The sequence below is a fragment of the Neopsephotus bourkii genome, unplaced genomic scaffold (assembly GCF_033783945.1).
Source record: "Neopsephotus bourkii isolate Nb327-2 ecotype Australia unplaced genomic scaffold, CSIRO-AGI_Nbou_v1 NB_1827, whole genome shotgun sequence".
Classification (NCBI taxonomy): Eukaryota; Metazoa; Chordata; class Aves; order Psittaciformes; family Psittacidae; genus Neopsephotus; species Neopsephotus bourkii.
Window position 1 is genome coordinate 317,683 of NW_026902300.1, and position 24,217 is coordinate 341,899.

The 24,217-nt window shown below is 44.5% G+C and overlaps 2 protein-coding genes across 5 annotated transcripts in view; one reads left to right on the plus strand and one right to left on the minus strand.

Moving 5' to 3' along the window:
* Positions 1-7,705, plus strand: part of MAML3 (mastermind like transcriptional coactivator 3) — a 280,365-nt gene extending 272,660 nt beyond the window's left edge. For 3 of the 4 annotated variants that reach the window (XM_061343857.1, XM_061343856.1, XM_061343859.1), the window contains 2 exons: positions 299-386; positions 3,674-7,705. In XM_061343857.1, coding sequence (XP_061199841.1) covers positions 299-386; positions 3,674-4,665 — 1,080 coding nt within the window. In that variant the 3' untranslated portion in view covers positions 4,666-7,705. The remainder of the gene's footprint in view (positions 1-298; positions 387-3,673) is intronic. The other variant, XM_061343858.1, reaches the window with a different exon arrangement.
* Positions 7,706-10,856: 3,151 nt separating this feature from the next.
* On the minus strand, positions 10,857-23,314 carry MGST2 (microsomal glutathione S-transferase 2). Its single transcript, XM_061343839.1, has 5 exons — positions 23,154-23,314; positions 17,357-17,456; positions 16,126-16,196; positions 14,147-14,228; positions 10,857-11,074 (listed from the first exon to the last, which is right to left on the minus strand). The coding sequence occupies exons 1-5, from the start codon at positions 23,209-23,211 to the stop codon at positions 10,942-10,944; spliced, it is 444 nt and encodes a 147-aa protein (XP_061199823.1). The 5' UTR covers positions 23,212-23,314; the 3' UTR covers positions 10,857-10,941.
* Between the last annotated feature and the right edge of the window lie 903 nt (positions 23,315-24,217).

Below are 24,217 nucleotides of genomic sequence, written 5' to 3' on the forward strand. Positions count from 1 at the left end.
CCTTTCAGCCTAAAGACACTGAAGTTCACACTGTAGAGGTCAAGATGAAGTGGCTGTAAGCAAGTAGAGATAATGTTAGCCTCAGTGCTTATTCCTTTCTGAACCAAAAGGACTCTGTGCTGAGTAGCCCAAGTGCTCTCAGGAGGACTCTTCAAATGGCTCTGCTTGTCTCTCCAGAGCAGCTTGTTAGATAAGAAACGTGGCAGTTCTGCTGCAATACATTTGCCCACAGCCCCTTTCGCAGCTCACTAATTAACCATCTTTTTCTCTCTGCTCTCTTTCCCTTGTTCATTTCCAGCAGTTGCAGCAGCAGTCACATTTGCCTCGGCAGCACCTGCAGCAACAGCGGAGCCCGTATCCAGTGCAACAGGTCAATCAGTTCCAAGGTAAAAGTCAAATTCTTTTTCCTATATTGGAGCCAACCTATTGCCCCTGTAGCAGGCATGTGAAAGTTCATGTGTTTTGTGGACACCGGGGTTTAAGCAGTGTGCCAGAATAGGAAGACAGGCCATTCCACACTTGCACATACCACATGTTTTACCCAGGTTTGTGTGTTTAGCTGAGTTTCCAATTTCTCCTCTGCTCCCCTCAGCAGAAGCTGCAGTTTTTATTTGACATTTGTTTTGGCTCTTTCACATCTGGATCCTATGGTTTTATCTTGTTTGCCTCAACTCTCATTACGCTCTTTTTCTTTCCCAGCTAGTGTCTCTCACTGTATCTTGGTGTTAGCCCTCTTCGTTCCCCACTTTATAGTTTGATAAGCAAGGAATTTCAGAGAGGTCATCCTTATCTGGAGAAGTGACTGATAAATGTGGGAAATATCTGTCAGCGAAATATCTGACATGGAAATGGAGGATTTTAATGAACTCAAAAAAGCTCAAAGAGTATTCAATGTGTTCACAGATAACTGAATAATATAAGTATAGTCATTTTGGCTTAGAAAAGTAAGTTAATTCTGAGCTTTTTAGGTGCAAAGCATCAGCTAAATGTCTTCACTAACCATGGATTCTAAATAGACATGAAGCAAACATGCACCTGCCTGTGTAGTCATGATGATAGTGTCATGTAACTGCAAGAGAAACCAAGGAAGGCAAGCGGATTGCAGTTCTCCTACCCAGAAAGCCAACAGACAGTCTCATCTTCTGCCAGTATATATCAGAGTGGCTCCTTCTAATTGCTTTCTCATTCATCTCTGGCAGCATAAATTCTGGATAAAATTATTTTTTCCCCCCTAATAATTCATTTGCAAAATCCAAATGTACGTGCACACTGCTACACATCGAGATGCACATGTAAAATCCTTCTGCATTAATGCTTGTTTGAAACCTTGCCTTCATATGTATTTAAAATAAATGGAGAAGAGAGTTTAGGCTAATCTGACAGAGCAAGGAATTAATTTTCATAAATGAGCTGATTTAAATATAAATATTTCACTATTTTTCCTATTTTGTCACAAGGATGTAATCCTGTGCGGTAGGTTATGTGCAAATGAGACCAGAAGGTTGCCCGAAGTCTTAAAATCTGTTGCATCTCTCTTTTAACTACTCCTTGTCTGATCTCCTGTCTCTTATGCCAAACATGATAGTTAATGGAACTAGTGTGTGAACTACTTGCTGGTAGTGACTCCTTTGGAGGTGTTCAACTGCCATTTTCAATTTAAAAATAGCTAGAGACGCATTATGTAAGGGTTTAACATCACCTGTATCTTCAGCGCTTGCTGGAGGCTGCCTCTAATCATGGGAGAAGGAGGTGATCTAAATGAACAAAAATCAAGGGCATCCCAGTGCTAGTCATTATGGAAACAGTTTGCTATCATGGAAAAAGTAAAAGCTGCCACTCCATTTGCCCCATTCAAGCAAGATTCAGATAGTGTCTCTTCATGCTGCAAAGTGTTTCATTTATCTGTACACTGGAGCTAAAAGCATCCTCCAGAAGCTTATCCTGCTGTGACAGAAAGGCAGCGTAGCCATCCTGTTCGTTACATGCAAAAGTGGAGAAATGGCACTACCTTTCTTCATTCCCATTCTTCACAGAAGCCAAGCCAATGTAAATGACAGGGCCCAGTACTCTCTGTTCTCCATGGATGCTGTCTGCCACCAAGAGACAGCACATAGCGGCTGAGTTAAGAACACTCAGATTTTGTTGCACAGTTCATGATTCTTAAAGCAACCATCTCATATTTACATCTTGCATTTAGTAATGTGTGAGCTGGGTGTAATTGTGTGCCTCACCCTCTCACAGCTTCACTAGCAGGGTATTGTATGTAGTTGAGGATGGTAGTGACTCAAGGCCACAATGAATCCATGGTGTAATCAGAGCTCCAGTGATTGTTTTTAAATAAAGACAGTAAATACAGAGGGATATTGGCTTCCCAGGAATCAATAGCTTCCACCACCCCTGAAAGGAAGACACAAGGATGGTTCAGCTATCTGCCATGGTGTGGAATTTAACAAGGTTAGGATTTTCTGGTTTCCCATCACTGGCCTAAGGTGGAGTAAAATGTGCTTCTACTATCGATTCAGTAATACACTCTCCCTGTGGAGAGTATGCACTCCACAAAAAACAATTTTTCTTCTTTCCGTGGACTTAATCAGTAACAATGATATAGAAAATCCATTCATTTATGCCTCCTGAGCTATTAAAAAATTGATTTGCCTTCTGAGTTTGACATTTCCATTTTCAAGGCTTACTTTTGAAAGACAATGGAGATATTAAGAGAGAGCTTCACATGGTAAACTGAAGTTCAGCTGCTTTGCTTCCATTGAAGACCACTGGAAGCTTCCTCACTTGCTAGAAGCTGAATTAGGCTTATCTGAAGAAGATAAGTGCTACTGAATTACAGTGTGGAGGCAACTCTGAAGTCTTAGGGACTAATTTTTTCATGGGGGAGGGTGCACATTGTCACTGGTCCTGGATAGAAAAATACACACAAAAGGAAAGAATCGGGTTTACTTTTGAAAGGGCACTTTGACTCCCAGGTCACATCTTAAAACTTTAATCTCTGGTGCTAGTGAGGTAAGAGAAAGGCAGGCCTGTTTTAGTGCTGCATCTTCTGTGTCTGCCTAGCTCAGGCACCTAAGCAGTTATAATCAGGGAGGCAACCATGGCTATAATCATGCACTTGTGCTGCCTCAATTCTTCAGGAATCTGAAGCCATGAATCCCTTTGGGTGCATATCCCCAAACTGTCATAATTGAGAATTACTTAGAGAGTAAATCATTGACCTTTTAACCTTGCCAGCCTCATTTTAGGCCTTAAGGGAAATTAGCCTACTTGCCTGCATTGATGGTATTCTCTGCTGAGCAGCATACTGCTTCACAAGTTGAATACCTAACACAGGCAGTGATTCTTGCTTAGGGCAGCACTTGAGCTGTTTTGACTGTTGCCTTCAAGGAGAGGGGACTTCTCAGGTCAAGACAGAGTCTGCAGCCAGTGCGAGGTAGGGAACACATCACCTCTGAAATGCAACTAACATTAGGCAGCAAGCATACCTCCCAAGGACAGATAACCTAGCTCTGCTAACCTCCACGGGAAACAATAACTTCTTCACTCAGAAGGCACAGCCATCTGAAATCCTGCTGTGGTGCAGAAGGCTGCTACAGATTCTTTCTTATCGTTAATTAAGGTTTACATGGTTGTGTTTTTTAATTCCCTTCCTCCCTTTTTGGTGTAGGTTCTCCCCAGGATATAGCAGCTGCAAGAAACCAGGCAGCACTCCAGAGCATGAGGACATCCCGAATGATGGCGCAGAACGTGAGCATGATGGCAATGGGTCCCTCCCAGAGCACAAGCACGCTGCCCTCGACCGCAGGCCAGTCAGACATGGGCATGGCTCCTTACAGCAACGCCTCTTCCAGCCAGCCGGGAATGTACAGTATGAGCACAGGGATGAGCCAAATGTTGCAGCACCCAAACCAAAGTGGCATGAACATGGCACACAACACAGGCCAGGGAACAAGGCAGCCTGCCTCTGGACAAGCAGTGGGAATGGTTGGCAATTTTGGTCAGAACATGATGGTAAACTCTGCTCTTCCCCAGCACCAGCAGCAGATGAAAGGAGCTGGGGGCCAGGTCTTAACCAGGCCGCAAGCACCACGACTTCAAAACCTGATGGGGACTGTCCCTCAGGGAACACAAAACTGGCAGCAGCGAGGCTTGCAAGGTATACCTGGAAGGACTAGCAGTGAAATGGGGCCCTTCAATAATGGCACTACGTACCCAATGCAGTCTGGGCAGCCGCGGCTCTCCAAGCACCATTTCCCACAAGGGCTTAATCAGACAGTTGTGGATACAAGTGGAACAGTAAGAGCCCTGAACCCATCAATGGGGAGACAACTGCTGCAACCACTAACTGGGCAACAAGGTGCTGGCCAGTCAAGGCCGATGGTGATGCCTGCAATAAGCCAAGGAGTCCCTACAATATCTGGCTTTAGTCAGCCTCCAACGCAGCAAATGCCAGGTGGTAACTTTGGTCAGAGTGGCCCCGGGCAGGCCTACGAGAGGAATCCCACTCAGGACTTATCTTACAACTACAGTAATGAAGGAGCAGGGGGTTCATTCTCCAGTTTAACCGAGGGCGCAGACCTCGTGGACTCCATTATTAAGAGCGGACCAGGGGATGAGTGGATACAAGAACTTGATGAGTTGTTCGGAAACCCCCAGTGAATGGGCTTGTATAGTCTGGAGCTTTGGTTGTTCCATCTGAAAAAGCAAAGAGAGTTGGATGTCTCCCCATCCTTGGATTGTTGGGGTTTTTATTTGAATTGGTTTGGTCTGGGGTTATTTGTTTTCTGTTTTTTGTTTTTTTTTTATTGTGCAAACTGAGCTGATCTGTAGCCAACTTTGGAAGATTCAGGGGATGATGAAAACATCGACGTCCCAGGACTTCCACCAAGCAACCTGTGCTGCGTGGCAGCACCCACTGTGTGTGTGGGGAGCAGGGGGCAGGATGGGGAAACTGGAAAAGCCAGCTGATGCCTCTGGTTGGGAAAATGTGTTCTTTCCCACTAAAACAAGGCTTCATTGCACAGTGGTTTGGGGTGGTCCCGATCTCTCCCACCTCATGTAAACACTGCAGCTTTCAGGGGAGCAGATGGAAACAGGCAGGAGCAAAGCCTAAAGATGTCCATGAGCGATTGCATGGGCCCTGGTTGGAAAGAGGTTTAATCCCAGGAGCAGGCAGGCCTTAGTGAGCCATAGCCAGGCCCACAGGCCTGGCTCTGGGCTGTCACAAGGAGATGTGAAGCACACAGTTGACAAACCAAAACAGTCACAGGGAGGTCACCATTTTCACCGCAGAGTGATAAAAATCCAATGAAGGTGTAGGAGAACACGAACATGGCAGCATGGTGAGGACAGCTTGGTTATGGGACTGCTGTTGGATATGGCTTAGGTGGGTGGGTTAACTTAATGAGCTGCTTAGTCCCCTTGGGACTCACAACAGTGCTTCCTTGTCAGAGTGCTTTGGCACATAACTGTTGCCTGGGGATGCAGAACAGCAGCTATGAGTGGTGTTGAAGGGCTAAGAGGTACCGAGAGACATCAGCTCAGGTTCTAAGCAGGTTGCTCTCTTTCGTTGCTCCCCAGTATGTTTTCAGTTCACTTCCTTCCCTTCTTATACTTCAGTGTAAAGCAAGGTGAGTTGGCTGCACTTTATTCAGGTGAGCAACAACTGCCACAAAGGGGCAGGCAGGGGAGGAGAAAACAGGCGAAAGAAAATGTACAGGGAGGGTTTGGCACGTGGAATGAGCTCCTCCTCTCCTCTTGAAAAGTGCAAGTTTGGCAGGCAGGATTACCCTGGGGTGTGGGGGCTATCGCTGTGTCATTATATGAAATCAGTTTTAAACAGATGTTTGGTTTAATCTCTCTGGTTTGCTGGAGTAAAGTACAGTATTTGAAGAACAGGAACCAATGAAGGACTACTATAAAGATCATTGACAAATGGATAAAATCATTGATGCAGTTATTACAAACATGGGGTCTGCCCAAATAAGCTGTTAGGTAATACCGATGTATTCACTATCTCCACTGTGTGGACCAGTGCTGAGCAGCACTACAATGAAGTTGTGATACATCTTGCACACTGAGGCGCCAGCCATTCTGAATGTCTAAAGCAGCAGTTCCCAAGCTGCAGCCTAAGGCCGAGGTAAACTGTCCTCCAGAACTGACCACCTTGCTAGTGTTTTCAACTGAGAGCTGCTTACCAGGTTATGTAGTAGTGAATAAAACGTTAATGTGATTGATAGTAAAAAAAATTTGAGAACCTCTGCCCTAATGTTGGCCTCTGCAAGTCATAAGATGTGCTCTGCAGTGGAAGTGCCTCTGCTACCACTGCCTACACCAATTACCCAGCTACCGATTACCTCCTTGTGCGCTGCTTTACTTGGGGCTGGCTATGTGAAGTGCTGAAATCCAGGGATGCTGAGGGGCTTGGCATCCTGTGTTTTCAAGTCCTGCCTTTCTCTGTGGAGCACAGACATGCATCACATTAAGGGAGTGTGAGAAAAATGGGCCTGGAACCATCTCAGCACCCTGTTACGGTTCTCTTTTGTGCAGTAACCCCTTGCAGGGCTTACCTAGGTGAGAAGTGTCTTTTAAATGCTATAATGTAGGCAGGACAGACTGCACTTTTTAAAATGCTTTAGTTACATCTCTTTTAGCTAACCCCTTTTTAAAACACAGCGTGAGGACCTATTCCAGCTCCTGCTGAAGGCGATAGAGGTCTTCCTGTCCACTGCTTCAGCAGGAGCCAGGGCAGCCCCTAATTCAGTGAAGGAGAGCACCAGCCACAGTTTTCAGTCCATCTTGTGGGTAAGCTACTCTTGGTGGATGGAAGAGACAGGCAAAGGAGAGAAATGGTACCCTGAGGGGATGAGGGCATTGTGTGTGTGTGTCTGCATGAGTGTGTGGGTGAAAGGAGCGGTGGGCTGGTGTGGGCAACCTGTCCTGTGTGGCAGAGGTGTGCCAGGAGGAGGAGGCAGCGAGCCGATAGCACTGAGGCTGGCACAGCATCCCTTCCTCAGGAGCCAGTAATCAGGGGTCACCTGCCAGCACAGAGCTGTGCAGTGTGGGGTTAGAAACACACAACCACCAAGTGCAAATCCGCACGTGTCAGGGAGATACAGGCTTTGGTGAATAAACGGTGGTGAAGACTGAGTCTCTGTTGTCTTTGTAAAGCTTCCTCCAAATACTCCGTTCTGGGACCAACTACTAGAGAGATAGATTTTATTAGATTTGGGGTTGGGTTTTTTTTTTTTCCTTTCTTACTATGGTGCTGATGTATATGTAATGTTAAAAAAATAAAAGTTATTTGTAAATATGTTTTTACAATTCTACAGATATCACTGGGTCTACTATCTGTAAAATATATACATATAAATATATATATATACTGTTTGTTTAAAATAGAGTATTTTTATTTCATTCCTTAACTCATCCTTACTGCAGTGGTATTGCACTTCAGATGACGTCTAATTACTAATTTGTACTGTATCCCTGACAGCAACTTGCTCCATTTTACTCAGATTTTTCTAGTTTTCTGTTTTTACTTTGTACATGAAGCATTGCTTATTTCTTCTTAAGACCTGTACAGAACTCTGGAAATGTAGAGAAAGACCTGATGTTAACATACCACTTTTAAAGAAAAACAAAACAAAACAAACAAAAAAAGAACACCCAAATAAAAGATGGTTATCTGACTCATCTACCAGGCTGGCTTATAGGCTCATCTTGCCCCACTCCTGCGCCACTGTGGGTGATGTTCTGGGGGGAGGAGGGAAGCCAGATCCAGAGCTGCCTCACTGCACCCTGCAGAGCTGCCCTTGCCTGCCCAGAGTCAGGGTGTTACAGGCAGGGTACAGCCTGTGCCGGGCATACTGGAGCAGCTCACAACATGGAGGGCCCAGGAGGCAGGAGTCCTATCCCTGAGATCTGGGGAGGGGAAGCAGGGGGAAAGAAGGGTGCAGGGTTGGATGTAGAGCTGGAAAGAAGAGATGGGGGAACTAAGGGAGTGTGAAGACACATGCTTAGAGTAGTTCCCTACCTTCCACTACTACAGTGTGAACAAGCTCATTGGAAAGTGCATTAGACCTGTTGAATTTATATGAATTGAGATAAACATACTTTGTGGCCTCAAGGCTCAACACTGACTGCTCTGTATCTCCAGGCTGCCAGGGAGTCATGGGGAATCAGGCACTGGATTTCTGTTTGCACAGCTTGCTCTTCAGGATGTCAGTGGGGCTTGGTCCCATGTACCACCTTTAAGGTGAGCTTCCTCTCCTCTCCTTAGTGTCAGTCCTTTACCATTCATTCTAGATGTGGAAAATGGGGCAAAAGAAGGAGGCTGGAACAGATCAGAGCAGTTTGCCAGAGCTCCTCCTCAGCATGTGCTGGCAGAGGCCTTGCTGAGAAAAGATGCTTTCAGCAAAGAGGCCCTTAAGTACTGACTGGCTCTGAAGCTGCAGCAGGGACCATCATTGTTTCTGACTGTGACTGACAGATGAACATTTGCATCAACTCACAGTGTATGCTGAGTGTGCAGCTTGGCACTGACTCCTCCATCTGCAGGCAGGAAATTGTGTGGCTCTCACTAGAGTTAAACTCAGTGCTGAATGTGACAGCATCCATTTGTTACAGGTGTATTTTGTCTTTAATTATAGAGGGGTCAGTCTTCAAGACTTCCGCATTGTAGGCATTCTGTCCTGGCTTAGTGGGGAAAAAGACTCAGAAGACAGGTGGGATCCTCAGCTCTGGGCTGACTTCTGCCCTCTCGTTAGCTGGTGCAGCTCCCTAAAACGTTAGGTTCGTGTTTATTCCCAGCACTCTAGCTTTGTGCTGCTGGATGATGCTTTGCAGCCTCACACCTGCATTTCTTGGCATGTAACATTGTCCCTGTGTGACAGCAGTTTATTCCTTTCTATGGAATAGGACAGAACAGCACAGACTAGACTAGTAGATGGGGCATGGCAAGCTGTCTATAAACATGCCAGACCCCTACAGCAGGTAAGCTTGGAATGGGATAACTTCAGACGCAGAGACATATTTGATTACAGCTAGCCACCTCTGGGCCTCCTCTGGTGGGTATTTCATGCCTGTTGGGTAGTTTGGGCTTCTGTTTTGGTTTTGATAGTGGTGGCAGCACTTTCTGCTGCCAATGACCATCTGAGCACCACTGGCAGGTGAGCATGTAGATTTTCTGTCTTTCAGCCCATACAAGGAAAGGCAGTGGAAGTATTCCTGGTGATTTCTGTTAAATATGGCCCTGTCGTGCTTTCTCCATGGAGGTAAGTACTGGAGAGTTGCCCTTTCTGCAGCTCTGTCAGCTCCAGCCTGTTCACCACCATGATCTTTTTCCCCTTGGCAGACATCATTGAATCCAAGTCTTGCACCTTTGCACTTGTTTCATTCCATTGTTTCAAATGTCATTTCAGCCTTTGTCACCCACAGGCACTAAGTTGTGTCTTTTAATCACACCTGTTTCATTTGAAAGGTGGTTATGAACCTGATCCAACACAACTGTTTTCTGGTCAGGTTATCAACATCAATATACTTTAAGAAAGGCCATAAACATATTTAGGCTCGATATTAGGAAGAAATTCTTCACTGTAAGGGTGGTGAGGCCCTGGAATTAGTTGCCCAGAGAAGCTGCAGATACCCTATCCCTGGCAGCGTTCAAGGCTAGGCTGGATGGGGCCTGGAGCAGTCTCGTCTAGTGAATGGCAGGGGGGTTGGAACTGAATGAGCTTTAAGGTCCCTTGCAACACAAACCATAATTCTGTGATTCAATGATGTTCATTATATTGACCTGACTGAACACCACTGTAAGTGTGCAGTGTTTTGGCCAAATCATGTCTTCAGTGGCATGATGAAGAAAATCTCTGCCTGCTGGCCCTAGCCTGACTATATTCAACATTGCCTAAATAGTCAGAATTATCAGGAGGTACCAAAACAGGCATGGCCTTGCTTCTCTGTTCTTCCACATAGTTTAAATTGACCATCAGCATACTTTGAGCTCATGGTGGTTAGCCATGCCTTTCCCCCCTTTAGCAGCAAACTGTTTTCATAGCCAATTTGCTTTTCATTGTTGTTTTATGATTCCCAGAGCTGTGGCCATGCTGGGATGTTTGTCTAGTCTGTCTCACACCCCAGCCATCTGTGCCTTGGCGGGAGGCAATGCAGTAGACCCAGTTGTTAGGCAAGCATCTGTGATGCCTTTTTGTCTGGGCTGGCTCTCCCTCTCACAAGTGCTGCACTGCGGGTACAGCCTGTCTTCAGGAGGCTTTGTGTGAGCACTGGGATCTGCCTACAGGAGGGCCTCACTTCTACCAGAAGAGTGTTTGAGCATGTGTTGAACTGCAAACGTGCGTATAAAATCAAAAGGCCTTCACTAGGGTCAAGAGCAGCTTTGAATGTTTTCCTGAAGGAAGCAGTGTTTCCAGACATGTTTAAACAGCCTCCTGCAGTGGGACTGGATGTACTTGGAAAACTGGGACCTTGCAGCCACGTATCGCATTGCAGCGTGTTTTTACAGTTGTGCAGAATGGATGGCACTGCTGGGGGAAGTAAAGAGGAATAAAGGAACACTGCAGAAGCATTGGCAAAACTGAAGGACATTGGGTAAGATGGGCTGATGCTCGCAGTGCCAGTTGTAACTAAATTAGTGAATTAATGGCTTTAGTTTGATGTAGTTTTTTTGAGGGTTTACTATACTGTGTGGGAAAACAGGATATTTAATTGCAACTGCAGATGTGACACAATATTCTGTTTTACTGACTCTTTTTCAAGAGTGTAGAAGGAGAAAGCACAGACAGCTCAGGAAAAACATGCATTTTCCATTGCAACGGGCTGTTAGTAAAGAGCTTTGATGCTTTATTCACATGCAGCTTATCATTTTTTGCTGTTCAGGGAAAGCATCCATGTTACTTATTTATTAAAACAAAATCTTCAGAACCATTTACAGAGTTTCTTCATAATGTTGAAGTCCAGGTATTCATCCAGAAAGCTGTTACCAATCCCTGCCGCACCCAGGGTTGCCAAGCAAATTAGAATTATCAAACTCAAATAAAACCCTGTTAACCTAGAAATGGAAAGCAGAAAGATATTGTTAGAGTGGTACATGGTGTGTTTACAGTGAAACTGCTTGTCCACACCAGTTAAGAAGAGGTGTGCAGAATCAGACAGGATCACTGCTGCAACGCTATCCTGCGGTGTTTTGGTAATGAACCATTCCCATATCCGGCTGTTGCTAGGGAAGAAAGAGGTTCCCAGTCTCCTCTCTTTGTGAAAACTATCCCCAGTGTTTCTAAATATTCACATAGAAATTAAGAACTTGCTCCAGGAGGAAGCTACCTCATTCCAGTACCATGAAGACCTGTAAGTAAAGCCACAGCAAACTTGAGCACCTCACCTAGGTGCAGGACTGTGGGAGAGAAGGCTTAGGGACAGAGGGGGAAGTGTCCATATCTCTTACGTCCACATGTGTTGGTTGGGTACTTTCCACTGAGCTTGGAGATTTGCTTCTGGGCTATCACTTTGACTTGAAGATTGATTTTTGCACCAGAAAGGAAGAGCATTGATCCTAAAAAATCAGTGATTCGGATACTTGCCAGAGATGGAGAGAATCAGGCTATTTTATTTGTACGAAATGGAAAACTCCCACAGAAGAGGCTGGGAGAGCCCTTCAGCTCTGCAACGCTTTTTGAGCACATGTGATCAGGGAGCTTCCCCTCCATGCAAACTCTCTGGGGTCTGCTGTCTGATGCCTTGGTGCAGACTCTGATCTGATAGCTATATTTTAGGATTTGCTGCTGGGTTGGCCTCTGCCAGCAGAGCAAGCAACAAAAGGTGTCTTTGGAGAATCCCATCACGTCAGTATTGGAAAGAGGTCTGGGGAACTTGTTTTATAGCTACCTATCCCCTTACCCACAGAGGCTGAAGAGATTAGGTGCTCAGGGAGCCTAAGAATCCCTCTGGTGCCTAAAGACTTGATCTAAGTAGTCTTTCTGGGCATGCTGCATCTATATGTGGATTTGAAAATGGTGAAGTATGAGATTTTCTCAGTTTCAGGAGAGTATGAAAGGAGTCTTTAGCTGAGCCCTTTAAGTATCTGTTCGAGCCAGCTGGAGGGAAGGATAGAGGATACAGCTCACTTACAAAAGTCACTCCAGCAGAGAAATCAAGTAGAGGTGCATACTCCTGCTGTGTCCTTAAGAAATCCAGCCCTGGCAAATCTGAACTGCAATTCATGTAGTCAAGTGCTCAAGGAAACATCGTAAACCAGCTCTTTGAGCGTGTGGAGCTGGTTTGTCTTTATAATCAGCATGGCTGTAGTCAGTGATTCCAGCTGAGAATCGGTGTGAAGACTAATTACCTCTGTGCTGGTAGTGCTGCTGCAGGCTTCTTGTATGCTTGGGGCCAGGTTCTGCCTGCTTGACTTGTGCTGAGCTGTAGCTGAAGTAGCCACTGTAGGTTAGCAGCAGGCAGGCCTGCAGTGGCAGACCTTGTGAGCAAAGCCATTTCCCAGGGCTGCCAGGCTGAATCTTGGCACCCTCTATTCAATGCAAAGATATCAGAGTCTCACCAGAATGCAGAGCTCTAACAGTGAAGCTAGCCACTGTTCTCAGGCTTTGTTGAGAGGTTGAATCTATTGGTCTAAGAGTACTGAAGTAAAGCATGGGAAAGGTACCTAAAGAGGCCTACAAAAAAGCTGGAGAGAGACTTTTCACAAGGGCAAGTACAGATACAACAAGAGGGAATGGCTTTAAATTGACACAGGGGAGATTTAGATTAGATATTAACAAGAAGTTCTTCCCTGTGAGGGTGCTGAGGCACTGGCACAGGTTGCCCAGAGAAGCTGTGGCTGCCCCATCCCTGGCAGTGTTCAAGGCCAGGTTGGACGGGGCTTGGAGCAGCCTGGTCTAGCGGAAGGAGTCCCTGCCTGTGGCAGGGTAGTTGAATCCGAATGATCTTTAAGGTCCTTCCCAACCCAAACCAAAACCATTCTGTGATCATTCTACGATTTCTTAAACAAAGGACTTGCTAGTTTCTTGATTAGAGTCCATTATGCTCTACTTGCTCATTTATTTACACGGATTTGCTCCCCAGACTTCCTTAATAGTTGCCAGTCTTGTGGCTGATGTACACTGCATTGTTTGAATTAGTGCATCTCTTACTGGGAGATACAAAATTATCTCCATTTATTTGCTCTGGCAAACATAGTCTCTCCCTTCTCTTAAGCAACAGGTCTTCTAAAGAGGGTAAAGGGTTGGTGGAGACCCTTGGTAGTGGAGAATGGGAACACCGGTACACAAGCTATAGAAAATAGCCCAGTATTACAGTCTTTGTTGCTGCAGGATCATTCACTACAAAATAGTCTGATGTTTAGTATCTTCCTCTAGTACCATACTTCACAATTCTTTTAATTTTATGATGAGCATGTATTGTGTTATTTCCTTTTTATGATTGATACATATGCTGGAAGAGGAGCCTTAGGTCAGGATGCAGAAGATGGTGCAGTGGCTTCAGAGAAACAGGAAATATACAGTGTGTTTGAGTGTTTCTAGTGGAGGGGTGTTTTACCAGTGTGCACGTTTGTTGAAGCAGAATTCATGTTTACAAGATGCTGTGCACTTGTAAACATGAATTCATTAACATGTTTATCTGGAGCTGTGTTCTCTTATCTGCTTGGCAAAAGTTCATCAGCCTACAAGGCCAGATTCACTTGCATTTTGTGTGGCTAGAGTAAATCTTACTGTGACAAGCTGAGGAAAAAGGAAAACCTCAGCAGGTAGGCACAATGCAAGCCTTGCCTGAGCAGTCTCCCATTCATTCTACAGCAGTCCTGAGCTGCAAAACTGCACTTCTGTTTTCAGATCTCTCCAAGTCTGGCTGTCGTTCTTCTCAGTACAAAGCAGGCACTCACAAGGTGAACATCAATCTTTTTCCCTCCTGTGACCTGTAGAACATGCACAACTTAACCTAGGCTTCTACTGTAACAGCCAGCCCTCCTCCTCCTTCAGAACTCTCACTGACACTTTACACGTGTTGCATTCAGTTACAGTCACTTTCCATTGCCAGCCCTTGGCTCTCAGCCCAGCTTCAGACCACAGCCTGGAGCTTTTAACCTGCATTCAGTTGGTTAACTCCTTACCTTCCTTTCACAGACAGTATGTAACCACGGAAGTACTTGTAGCGGGCAAACATGTACAGCACACCCAGAAAGGAAGCTAATTCTAATAAAGAAAAGATTAGTAGGGGAAAAAAAAGTTAGAAAACTTAAAAATGAGGATTGTGAGCACTAAAGTAACCATTAGGGTTAACCACTTTAATGATGTTTTCTATTTATATAGCTCTGGAGGTTTTCATAGCTACCCATACCCTGGGAGGTTCTTTTGGGAAAGAATTGTTATGTATGTATCCTTAAATATTCACTGCAGGGGCTCTTGATATGGGTTTACAGATAGAGATGGTCATAGGACTGTCCAGAAAAATCTCAAAAGCATTCCCAGAAAAGGAGCTCTCAGGACCTGACAGGAATCTGTAGCTCCCTCCCTCCCTCCCCCCCCCCCCCCCCCCCCCCCCAGTTTGTCAGTTATCCCAGGGACAGCATAGTGAGCTGGAGCACTGTGGCTTGACCCAGCACTGTCATTTCCTATTGTTATGGCAGTTTATGCTAAAGGGGAGTGTTTGTTTTGAAAAGAGAATCTTATTTATGTTGTTAATAACCTGCTTTGCATTTATATAGCAGCTTTTATCCAAGAACATGAGAGAAGGCTGTAGTGAAGTTAGCTTTCTGACCTCCCTGAGGGAAGAGTATAAAGTCACCTCCGTTTGATAGATGGAGCAGGGTGTGTAGGTCAGTCGTATTATCCAGGACTAAGCAGTGCTAGTTAATTCTGTGTTCTTTCAAACGCTGTGAGCAAGTATTACAGAGGACAGCTTTTACTGTGCTCTGGATTAACTCATATAAACATGCCTATGGGAGATACTCAGCTGAAAAAAATGACTTAGAGGGGAGGTTAAAGCAATCCTTTTTTTTACATGTGACAGCGCCGTCTGTGTTGCTGGCTAGCAACTGTGATCTTCGATTCAAGTGCCTATGAGCACATGTATTACTTCACATGCAATTTGTTGACTTAAGTGGTGCTACTTTGAGTTTACATTGGATTTGCAAAAGACATGGGACTGTAGCTATAAGAAGGTCTCAAAACAAAATGATACTTAGAAGAAAGCCTGAGAAAGGATGGAGTGGGCATGAGCTAGTTATCCTTTCTCCAGCCCACAGGCTTCATGCTTCTAAAAACATCAACTGGGGAAGGTTTAAGAGAGCAGAATGCAAAAGAGGCTCTGTCAAAGTTTTGGCTGTATCAGAGTCTATCCCATGACTGTTAGGAGATAGCATGGACCGACCTTCAAAAGACCAACAGAGTGAGAGGTATGAAAGCTCTGTGGTGTCTGAGCTCAGAACACATGGTAAAAAAATGCTCCCCTGACAGGTGCCTGGGAAAACACAATAGGTTTTCAGGAGTCCCTGCTGCATACCTGAAGTACAGTATGTAGGGCTGGAGATGCTGCTGTTATGACTGTACTTCAGTGCTATGTCCCAGAACAAACAAATGAGTCATAGCCCAGTGGTGTCACTCATCTGGGATGTAAAAAAAACCAAAGCTTTCCTAGCTTGAGCTCTGTCTCCACCAGCTGGGGTCCAGCCACAGGGACCAGTGCTCTGACCCAAGTCTTTTCAGGCTGCCTCCTCCCAAGGGACAATAGCTATGCTTGATGTCCTGGTAGAACTATCCCATAATGTGCAAATAGTTGTTGAGGGAAGCATCTGGGAGCTGCTTTTCTGAATGATTCACCCTGAAAATCCACTGACTGTATGACAGATGTGCCACATACTGGCTGCTTGGTTTGCACAGAGAAATAAAAGCTGGTGGGACTATGTGAAATGCCATGGCTAAGTGGGGACTTCAGTGTCACAGAGCACTATTCTAGGAAGGCTGAGCTAAGACAATGCAATTAAAAGGAGGGGAAAAGATGTCTACAGCGATTTGCCTCCTTATAAAACTGAAGTGTTTTAAAAAGTTGTGTAAAACTTCTCAGTCCAAGATAAAAATGAGAAGTGTTTACCTTGATTAAAAAACCACCCTGCAGTCCAGAGGGTAGTCAGGAATATTGGGTAAAATTCCACACAGTTTTGTCTGCAGAATAAATTTGAAAGAACATTATTAGTCTGGAATGGAAAAGAACTATGGGTGGGATTTTCAAAGAGAATCAGCTTTGGCCTCATTTTACTGCCACTGAAGTGAATGCTATTGAATCCAGTGGGAGCACAATCAAGCCAGAATTAGGCACTCTTAAAAATTTTCTTCTTTTTAATCTCAAATACAGATTGTTTAAAATGTTTTCCTGATACTAAAACTTGGACAAGGGTCTAGGGTCTGAATCCCAGCTACATGGAAATAAATGGGACAAATGATCCTGAACCAAGTGCCTTTGCAGCAAGAGGCAGGCAGGAATTCCAGCACATGAATGTGATGTTAATCACTTCTCTCCATACTCAGTATGTAAGTTTATGGGTCAGCATTCCTGGGCCTGCAAGAGGAAGCACAGAGCTGTGAGTAGGCAGCTTGGATTGCTCTGCTGAGGCTAGCTGCCTTTATGAAGTGCTATCAGGCACAGACAGCTCATGATAGATCTTCTTACGGCCAGGACCGTAACAACTTTGTTTGTGGACATCGTCGGTTTTCCCACCAATGTTTTCTTGATTGTTCTGAATTAATTTCTTTTTAATGCATTAGGCAGCCTTCTATATGTAACATGTTCTGTCGTCTGATCCTGTGTCTCGTTATTGTTAACCACTACAACTACAGCAGATAGAATTGTTTGAAATAAATATAAATAATTTTGTATAGCGTCATTAGCTAATCACAGACTGAAGCCCTTTAGGAAAACAGCCTTCTTAGACAGGCTGTTCCACTGTTACTTACTGTGAAGACAGAGGGCTTCTGTGCTCTTGTCTTCCAGAGTTTGATGTCAGCCACAGTCCAAGAACTGACAAGCACAGCTTGCTAGATCCAGAACATTTGCATTCCTTAAGTTACCACCCATTAGCTCTCAGCCCCTGCTTAGGTGTGGGTAATCTAAATGCCTAGTTTGATCAGAATTTGAGCAGTGGCTGTTTTAAATGAGTTAACCTTACCCCTGAATGGTTTGAAAAGCAACCTGCTCATAATTTTTCTTTATTTCCTTTTTGAGCAAAGGATGCAAAGAAAAGGAAACATTTCAAGACAATGTTTTTGCTTCTCCTCTGGACTGAATTGTTATTTATTGGCACCAACTTAATGATCTCGGGACTTACTGTGCACGAAATGTTCTGTCAAATTCTGGAGCTCCAGTGACAGCCGGGGGGATGACCTTGTGCTTCGTTCTTGATTTCCCCACCAGCCAAACAAAATGACCTGCAAGCAAGAATAGGGACTCTTGAATTACACAGTTCTTTGATTCAGACGCACCCCTAACATGTCAGTAATTTTTAAAAGAGAGATCATTGTTCTTCAGCTCTTTCCATTCCGTTTGACAGAGACCAACAGAAGATAAACTATTTTTTCCCTACAGAAGTTTACATCTTATCTTTAAGAGTGACGCTCACAAGGAAGGGGGGAAATTGCTCTTTCAGGAATACGTTCATTCTCTTTTTGTATTTGCTGCACTTGCAGTGACTTCAATATCCTTCTGCCTCACCTGAATCCTAGAGCTGCACAGCCTAGGAGCAGTCCAGTCACACTGCAGTGGCACTGTGCTGCCTTAGCAGTACCTCAGTAACCAAATTGCACTGACAGAGGTCACTTCCCTACTTGCTTGAAGAGCATACAGTCACTTTGATTTAGTGACACTAAGAGCTGTGATGCTTTGAAGTAAGGGGCAGTGATACATCTTTGGAAACAAAAATCAGGTAGCTGCTTTTTTAAGGTTATTTACCCATATAGCATATGCACTTCCATCTATTGTTGTCTCAAACTCTCAAAATACAGCATGTTGGAAAGAGCAGAGAGCTGCAGCTGGGGAGCCTGTGTCCTGTTCCCTGCTCTCCACCTCATCTGCTGGAGGGCTCTCACAGCTATCTGTTACAGACCTATGCTGTTTTCACCTCCCCTCTTTGGACCTGATAGTATTTACCTGTCTTGTAAAACACATTTTTAGAGCTCATGCAGTGCAATGAAGAAGACAGGTTACTTCCTGTATAGTGACTAAATATCAGTTACAAAAAAACCCCAAACCAATCAAACACTATCTCTGCTCTTATGATCTGTATTTCTAAGATCACCTCTGAAGTATATATGTGTACCTCATTTTACTGATGTTCTTATTGCAGAAGTCTCCCCTTTAAAGTTGAACAAAGGCTTGCAAGGACAAAAGGCAATAGGCAGCAATTTTCTGTATGCAGCAGAGCTACTAGGCATCACCCTGTCTGATTTTAAAACTCTCTGGGTACCTGGGGTTATTTTTCCAGCCATGTCATAGCCACCCTCTATGAGAAACTTGCTGTCTGTCTTGTACTTAAACTTTACCTGGATCCAGAAACCAGGCACCCACTTGAGTTCACTAAAAAGACTTGTCTAACGGGGAAGCCTGGAGCACACCTCCTGTCCTCCCTTCTGGGAGCAGGGGCATTAAAATACAGCTGGAGAGCTTAGTAGTGCTGCCCTCTGCACTTCTTGCGTCTTAGCCTTGTGTCAAAGCCTTTTCCCCAAAAAACATTTTCCCTCCTGTCTTCTCACCATGTAAGTAATTACGGGCTGTGTCCAAGTGACTTCTTACCCTTGCTTTCCAGAGACTAAACAGAGCATCTCAGGATCTCTGTGTGAGGCAGCTTTACAGGACCCTTCACAGTATTAGCACCGAGCAAGACCTCCTCTGCTTCCACCCTCGCATCTCATGCCTGGCGATTCATCTGTTATTTTACACCTTATAGCCCTTCAGAAAGGAAGAATGGTAGCAGGGAAGGTCTAGGGAACATGCTTCAGGGAGACTGAAACCCATTGATGCACAAGAATTACCTCTGAGAAATATTTTCCAGGAAAACTTAACTGAAAAGTTGCTTTTTAACTTCTGTCACCCTCAAAATAATGTATTTTTCATGACAACTGCTACTATGTGCTGGCAAATCATAGAATCATAGAATAGTTAGGGTTGGAAACGACCTTAAGAGCATCAAGTTCCAACCCTCCTGCCATGGGCAGGGACACCTCACACTAAACCATGTCACCCAAGGCTCTGTCCAACCTGGCCTTGAACACTGCCAGGGATGGAGCATTCAAAACTTCCCTGGGCAACCCATTCCAGTGCCTCACCACCCTCACAGTAAAGAACTTCCTCCTTATATACAAACCTTAACTTCCCCTGTTTGAACCCGTTACTCCTTGTCCTATCACTACAGTCCCTAATGAAGAGTCCCTCCCCAGCATCCCTATAGGCCCCCTTCAGATACTGGAAGGCTGCTATGAGGTCTCCACGCAGCCTTCTCTTCTCCAGGCTGAACAGCCCCAACTTTCTCAGCCGATCTTCATACGGGAGGTGCTCCAGTCCCCTGATCATCCCCTGATCATCATCATCATGTGGCTCTTCTCTGGACTTGTTCCAACAGATCCATGTCCTTTTTATGTTGAGGACACCAGAACTGCACACAATACTCCAAGTGAGGTCTCACAAGAGCAGAGTAGAGGGGCAGGATCACCTCCTTCGACCTGCTGGTCATGCTCCTTTTGATGCAGCCCAGGATACGGTTGGCTTTCTGGGCTGCGAGCGCACACTGAAGCCGGCTCATGTTCATTTTCTCATCGACCAGCACCCCCAAGTCCTTCTCTGCAGGGCTGCTCTGAATCTCTTCTCTGCCCATCCTGTAGCTGTGCCTGGGATTGCTCTGACCCAGGTGTAGGACCTTGCACTTGCCATGGTTAAATTTCATGAGGTTGGCATCAGCCCACCTCACAAGCATGTCAAGGTCCCTCTGGATGGCATTCCTTCCCTCCAGCGTGTCAACCGAACCACACAGCTTGGTTTCATCGGCAAACTTGCTGAGGGCACGATTCTCCCTGGCTTATCAGTCAAAGTGGTAGGTGAGCCGTAGTGTTTTGTGCAATGATGGTTTTAGCCAGCAATGAGTTCTTTGTTTTCTGGCCACACTGAGCCACTCAATGCTTAGAACCAGCCTCGGACCCGTTTTTTTTTCTACTCAGGAACTAAGGCAAGCCAACGCAGGTCATTGCATCCAAATCAGTTGAATAAGAAGATTAAGGCACTGTAGGAGCCGAATTGCTTTTGTTCAGTACAATTAACCAAAGCAAATTGTCAAAGCCATGGTATAATGCTGGTCTCAGCTGCACATGATTTGCCCTTGTATTGCTTGGTGAGCAAGGCTTTGGTTTGAGGGGCATAGATGTGGGAGACTGGCTGACCATAGGCAGAAACAGGTTGTGCTATTACCATAGCACAGCTGATCATCATGAAACCTACTTCTTTAGTGGCTTTCACTGTGATTGATGGGAACTTTGCTTCAACTGGGGGCAAGTGGGCTTTTATATGCCATTGAAAACCGAGCTCTGGCATGGGAGAACTAAAGTCATGTCTGTCACCTTAAAAGAAAAGGTGAGCATGGTGTGCCGAACAAGACATGTGCCAACCAGGGGCTCAAAATGAGCTCAGGAGAGGAATAATTACTGTATTTTTGTTAACTCCGTAGGACTTGCCTTCTAATTCCTTTCTGGTGAATGGAAAGTAGTGATCTAACTCCGAACTCGAGTTTTGTGATTATGGTTTAGCAAGGGCTAAAGTACAGAATAAAGCAATGGGAGAGCTCTTCTGTCCCACCCACCAGAAGGCCTGTCGCGGGGACTCCAGAAAGCATTGCAGTAGGAGTAAGCAAAGACTTTCATAGCCTTTTCTTCCTCATGTACCAAGTTGCTAAATTCTAGCAGGCTAAATTACATGATTGAGGTAGTTACAAAGTATGCTTGACTTGCCTTTGTTTGCCTTTTTTTTGCTTTCATTTTCAGGTAGCATTTTTGGTTACCGAGTTAATACCTTTAGTCTGAAAATATGGGACAAAGCAGGCTTCCATGGACCGTTGCTCTCAAACATTTTATACGTGTTAAAAAGCCTGTAGAGAAGCTGCTACCTGTATCACAGTACATGATGGTGCATGTTAATCTACACAGCCTGGCCTAACAACCCTTAAAAAAAAATCAAATGTCTTTTTAATAATGTCTTGCTAGGTCCTGGAATTATTAAAAGGGATTTTAAAAGGTGCTAGTTCAGAGAGATACTTCAAATAGAGGAGTCTTGGGACTCTTGTCCTGCCTGTACTCTCCTGTATCAATAACTAGGATTCATTCTGTCCTTTCCTTGGATTCCCATCACTGTACAAAACACTAATCTCTCAAGCAAATCTTAGCTGCTTAAAACTGGTTTCATGTCTGGAAACCACTTCTTGCATTGTGTCTGCTCTTTCTTCCTACCCTAGAGAATTTCTTGCACAGATTAATCTTTGACTGACCTGATTCCTTGAATAACTCACTGTTCTGAGACACTAAACCTCGTACCTCTGACTACTGCTAAGTGAAACCTGACTTGCAGAACTGCTTCAGGGAGGTCATACTGTCCATCAGCACCTCCCTGAAAAAATTGAAGAGCAAAGAGGGCACCCAGTGCTGTGCATGTGCAGTGTATTTTGCTCACAGCAAGTGTTCACAAGTTGAGTTAACCCCCTTATATGAACTTATAACATATGATTATGGTGCCAGTTTCACAATGTTCATTTGAACTCTGATAAATTAAGTTGTGTTGGCTTGCCCATGGTAGAAAGCATGCTGAGAGTAAGCCAAGCTGTGATGAATTAAATCAGATCAGCACATCAGGTTCATACACAGGTTTCTCTTTGGGCTTGACGTCAGACTACCAGCGTAAATTCAAACCCAGGTTATCTTGTCTTTTATGTCCTTTTAACTAAGATAAACTACTATGGATTAACCACCACAAGGAAGAACAAAGGTGTTTTCCCCCTCCCTTCACAGTTTCAGTATCTTACAGTTCCTTGAATTTTCAGACTACAGCCCTTGTCTGGATAATGTTTGGTTTTGATCCTCCAAACTTTTACATTAAAAATCAAGGCACGCAAGTTGAACTTTTACAGAAGTTGATGATAAATATTGCCACCAGACAGAAATGTTCTGTGAAGATCACAGGAAAGGTTGTAGCTGATCTGATGACAGAAAAAGTGAATGTAAGCTTTAGGGGCTTCTTATTTGCCTTCTGTTGTGTTGGGCTTCTTTTAATCTAGAAAGGTCCCGTTCTCAAGATTATTTGCTGCCAGGTACAAATGTTATTTCTTAATCTCATACTAGTATAGCACAAATGTCTTCAAAATGTGCCTTGCTTCCTGGTGCAAACACAACTATATGAGTCGACATATTTCAAAGACGATAATGAGAAGCATTAAAAATGCTACTGCAGTTTTAGACTGATACACAGCAAAAGAGCGTCTCAGACTTGACCACTTCTTTCCCTAGCCCTTGATTCCCAGAGGCATATCAGAGGGGCATAAAATAAATCCGTTTAGATCTTAAAGAAATATAATGATGAGGATATAACATGAAATATCTCCTATTATTGCTGCTTGGTGTAAAGGTTTGCTGCTTTCTTTCATTTCAGATACTTAGTATATATCTCTATTTCAGGAAACAGCCTTTGCAGCGCTTTCAATCCAGCACTGGGGTATTTGATTTCATAAATTTACTCTCACTTTAGAGGTTTTCAGTTGCATAGGTGCCTAAATAATAACCGAAACCAAGACATGATGCGGCTTTGGGGTTACTTCACGTCTAGTTACGTGCTCTCACAACAGCATGATTCCAAAAAGTCAGCAAACAAAACAGAACTGAAAACAAATCAGTTTCTCCCACAGGGAAAAGTAATCTATCGCAGTGAGCCAGCTCTGTCTCAGACTGCAGAGAGAGTAAACAATGCTCTGGCGAGAAAACCTTAGGAGTTCTTGGGAATTGAAGTCACAGAGCAGCCAGTTTACCATTAAATAATTCCCAGTGCTTCAGAACTGGTAGAAGCCTCCCCCAGCCCCGGCCACGCAACCCCACACATCTTACATTGCTGGAGGGCAGAAAGAAGAGAGACAGTTGCGAGGAAAATTAAATCACCAGCCATGTTCCCACCAGCTTCCGTGTGTGAGCAGGATGTGTGTATAGGAGAGAGAGCTTGAGTGAGCAATGAGGAAAAACAACAGGTGGGAGAATTACAGTGCTTTTCAGGGCTGCAACAAAGGTCTGCCCAGGAAATAACACAGCCTAACTCTTTAAATCAAGAGTGCAGAATTACGGCCATTTTTCATTGCAGTTCAGATACAGTTAGCCAGCCCTGCCTGCCTCTTGCCTGTGTGAAAGTGCCGAGAGAACAAAACCAGCCTTCCCTGCCTCTATGGATTCAGCTGATCTTTTACGTCTTCAGTTTCAGTTGCAATCTCTTTGGGGGTGAGGAATTTTTATTCTGTGTTTTTACAGGGTCTAGTGCAGTGAGGTCTGTGTCCATCACTAGTAGTGCCACTTGAGAGCAGCAGGTGCTGGAAATATGAGGGGGGAGCGGAGCTTTGTATCATACCTACATTTGATTTAGGGTTTTGCCCAACAAGCACAACTTGGGCTCTGGCAGGTGACATGACAGCCACTTTACAGCCAGTCAGCATGCAGAAAGGAATTTCTCAGGATAGTTCAAAGGGTAAAACAACTGACAAAGGAAGAAACATCTGCCCTTGCTTTACTGCCTGGGCTACACTTCCTATAGCTTATTCCTGGCCCTATAAAACGAGAGAGATTCTCTCAAGGAACATTTTTTCATCAGCTAACCTTAGCTAACAGGGGGTTTAGTGTCGTTAGCCTTTATGATCCCATAAGACCACTGGAACAAAACCAGAGTAATGTTTGTTGCTACTCCAGGATTATCCACTGTGTCCCAGCAGATACTGCATTGCGATATTGCATTGAGTTAATTTAAGTTTGCGGGTTTTAAAAGCTAATGTAAAAAGGACTTTCAATCAGTTATTTCACCTTGCCAAATTTCAAACGGTTATTCCTTAGGTATTCTTTCGGGATATTGTTCTTTCTAAAGATTGGAAGAGTAGATATACTGTAATAACGGTAGTTGGATGTTTGTGCTT

Coding starts and splice junctions, on each gene's coding strand:
- MGST2 (XM_061343839.1), bottom strand. CDS start 23,211: ATGGCTGGTGATTTAATTTTCCTCGCAACTGTCTCTCTTCTTTCTGCC. Junction 14,229..16,125: donor AGGGTGGTTTTTTAATCAAG/GTAAACACTTCT, acceptor TTTCTTTATTAG/AATTAGCTTCCTTTCTGGGT. Junction 11,075..14,146: donor ATACTGTCTGTGAAAGGAAG/GTAAGGAGTTAA, acceptor TTCCATTTCTAG/GTTAACAGGGTTTTATTTGA.